Below are 1,467 nucleotides of genomic sequence, written 5' to 3'. Positions count from 1 at the left end.
ATATCTCTGCTGCTCCACGATTTTGGACGATGAGGGAAAAACAGTGACATATTTCTTTACCTGCCTCTGTCACTTAACTGTACTTCTCTATTACAGGATATAAAAGCATTTCTAGATCAATTAAAACAAAAACTATCATGCCATAAGTTGTGGGTGTTCTAGACCAATTAATTGAACTACTGCCACCACTCTGAGGACTTCAAGTTCTTGATCTATACAATAGAACTAGTAAAATTTATCATAAATACTAGATAGGTTGGTGTAGAAATAATGTTTAATTTGGATGAAAGTGTCTACAAACTCTTTACAGTGCTATACAAATATAAGTGGTGTTATTATCATTATAATTTTATCAATTTATATGCAATTGTATATTTCCAGGAGATCAGAAACAGACTTAGCATTGTCTATCTCTTTTTCTAATTCCTAAAAAATGGAAAGGACCGGCAGTTTAACTCTTAGGAAACTGAGGTGATATTACCATCCACTTACATTTCCTTCTTAACCAGGAATTTCCAGACCTGAGTGATGGCTGTTGAGAACTGCACTATGTTTACTGACTTCATATTCCTAGGTCTTTCTGACAGACAGGATGTGCAGCAGGGGCTCTTTGTGCTCTTTCTGCTGGTCTATGGCATAACTGTGGTTGCCAATCTAGGCATGATCCTGCTGATCAAGACGGACTCCAGACTCCACACGCCTATGTATTATTTCCTGAGCAATCTGTCATTCTGTGATGTTGGCTACTCCTCTACTATCACTCCCAAGATGCTGGCTGATTTCTTATCTGAGCAAAAGACAATTCCATATAATTTGTGTGCCATTCAGTTGTATTTTTTTGGGGCCTTTGCCAATGCAGAATGTTTCATGTTGGCTGTCATGGCATATGACCGTTATGTAGCCATTTGCAATCCACTTCTTTATACAAGTGCCATGTCCAGGAGAGTCTGTACCCAGCTAGTGGCCATTGTGTACATTGAAGGTTTGGTCGATTCAGTAATCCATACCTGTTGCACATTTCAATTGTCATTCTGCAATTCCAATATCATCAATCACTTTTTCTGTGACATCCCACCCTTACTAGCCCTGTCCACCTCAGACACAACCATCAATGAGATTGTGTTGTTCACTTTTGGTAGCTGTGTTCTGGGATGCAGCATCATCACTGTCCTGCTGTCCTACAGCTACATCATAACTACCATCCTTAGAATGAACTCAGCTGAGGGAAGACGCAAAGCTTTCTCTACTTGCACCTCCCACTTAACCACTGTGGCTATATTTCATCTTACACTCCTGTTCACGTATTTGCGACCCAGCTCGAGTTACTCCATGGACACAGACAAAATGGCCTCTGTTTTCTACACAGTTGTCATCCCTATGTTCAACCCACTGATCTACAGCTTAAGGAATAATGATGTAAAAAGTGCCCTGAAAAAAGCAATTAGCACTAAATTATCTTCTGGGTGA

At 39.8% G+C, this 1,467-nt stretch overlaps 1 protein-coding gene across 1 annotated transcript; it reads left to right on the top strand.

The window, feature by feature from the left end:
- The first annotated feature begins 528 nt into the window (after positions 1–528).
- On the top strand, positions 529–1,467 carry LOC106835852 (olfactory receptor 5AR1-like). The gene has a single exon (XM_014848453.3). It carries the CDS (start codon positions 529–531, stop codon positions 1,465–1,467), a length of 939 nt encoding a protein of 312 aa, XP_014703939.3.

Source organism: Equus asinus, chromosome 17, assembly GCF_041296235.1.
Source record: "Equus asinus isolate D_3611 breed Donkey chromosome 17, EquAss-T2T_v2, whole genome shotgun sequence".
Taxonomy (NCBI): domain Eukaryota; kingdom Metazoa; phylum Chordata; class Mammalia; order Perissodactyla; family Equidae; genus Equus; species Equus asinus.
Note: the sequence above shows the minus strand (reverse complement) of the source record. Positions and strands in the feature narration are given on the sequence as shown.